The sequence below is a fragment of the Henckelia pumila genome, unplaced genomic scaffold (assembly GCF_033568475.1).
Source record: "Henckelia pumila isolate YLH828 unplaced genomic scaffold, ASM3356847v2 CTG_461:::fragment_3, whole genome shotgun sequence".
NCBI lineage: Eukaryota > Viridiplantae > Streptophyta > Magnoliopsida > Lamiales > Gesneriaceae > Henckelia > Henckelia pumila.
The window spans coordinates 201593-202765 of record NW_027331831.1 but is presented as its reverse complement, the minus strand read 5'-3'; the positions used below and the strand labels follow the sequence as shown (position 1 = coordinate 202765).

At 36.1% G+C, this 1173-nt stretch overlaps 1 protein-coding gene across 1 annotated transcript; it reads right to left on the bottom strand.

Moving 5' to 3' along the window:
* Positions 1-275: 275 nt before the first annotated feature.
* Positions 276-968, bottom strand: LOC140871398 (uncharacterized). Its single transcript, XM_073273898.1, has 2 exons — positions 396-968; positions 276-296 (listed from the first exon to the last, which is right to left on the bottom strand). The coding sequence occupies exons 1-2, from the start codon at positions 966-968 to the stop codon at positions 276-278; spliced, it is 594 nt and encodes a 197-aa protein (XP_073129999.1).
* Positions 969-1173: the final 205 nt, after the last annotated feature.

Sequence of the window (1173 nt, the reverse complement as noted above, 5' to 3'; positions counted from 1 at the left end):
ATCTGCACGCGTATGTGATCCATCATACCAACAATAGGCAGATGACGAGCTGGCCTAACCCAACTATTCCAACACTCAGCAATATTATTATTTATAACACCTCATCTGTTACCAACAAACAATGCATTCGCCCAACTCTGTGGATCAGAATTTAGAATAAACCCTCTAGCAAGTGGCATTGACTCGAATATACTATTTATATGTTGTTAATATTCTTGGAAGGACGGAGCATACACAGCTTTCTTGAATACCCAAGACCAATATTTTTTGTTATGTCAGGGATAACTTCTCAACACCTAAAATGACGAAAAACAATTTACATTCAGCTTAAAATAATAAAATAGTATGAAAATTTTACAGTACAATTGGTCAAGGATACGTGATTTAGAATTTACCTGTTTCACAAAATTATCCACTAAATGTCTCAAACAATAAGCATAGCTACTCCCAGGAAATAGTTGATTCACTGCCTTGATAATACTAGGATGTCTGTCTGAAAAAAATGTGAACTCGTCGAATGACATGCATTGATGGGAAAGGAGCACACTTCTCAAATGATAACAAAACCAATCCCAGTTCACATCATTCTCATCATCTACTACGACATAGGCAATTGTGAAAAGATCATCGTTTGCATATTTTGACACAGAAACTAAGATACATCCTGCATACTTATTCTTTATATGAGTACCATCCAAAAAAATCAATGGCCTACAACCACTAACAAAACCAACATCACATGCACGAAAACAAATGAACAACCTTCTGAATTTTTTGGTCAAAAGATCAATCTCACACTCAACAATACTACCGGGATTAGTCTTTTTAACAGCACTACAGTACCATCGTAATCTATCATAGCATCCTTCATCTGTGCCATGAATATCATGCATTGCCAACTCTTTACTCTTCCAAACTTTGCGGTATTCTAACTCTACCCCAAATTCTTTTTGCAAGTCCTGCTGCATTGTACAAGGACAATAAGAGGGCTCTCCTCTCAATTTTCTTTCACAAAATTCGCTATCCAATACACATCAGCTCTAGGATGCCCTCTACTACGTAGATTGTTCTTACCAAAACTATGCTTCAACATACATTTTCTGATGCCAAAATTATTGTCTGATTTATGTTTCGAAGCATAAATTCTCCATTCACAGCTCTTCTTAGTACAAA

Excerpts from the sequence above, each read along its gene's own strand:
- LOC140871398 (XM_073273898.1), bottom strand. The coding sequence starts at position 968 with ATGCAGCAGGACTTGCAAAAAGAATTTGGGGTAGAGTTAGAATACCGC. Across the intron at positions 297-395 it reads TGGATAATTTTGTGAAACAG|GTGTTGAGAAGTTATCCCTG; the intron begins GTAAATTCTAAA and ends TCGTCATTTTAG.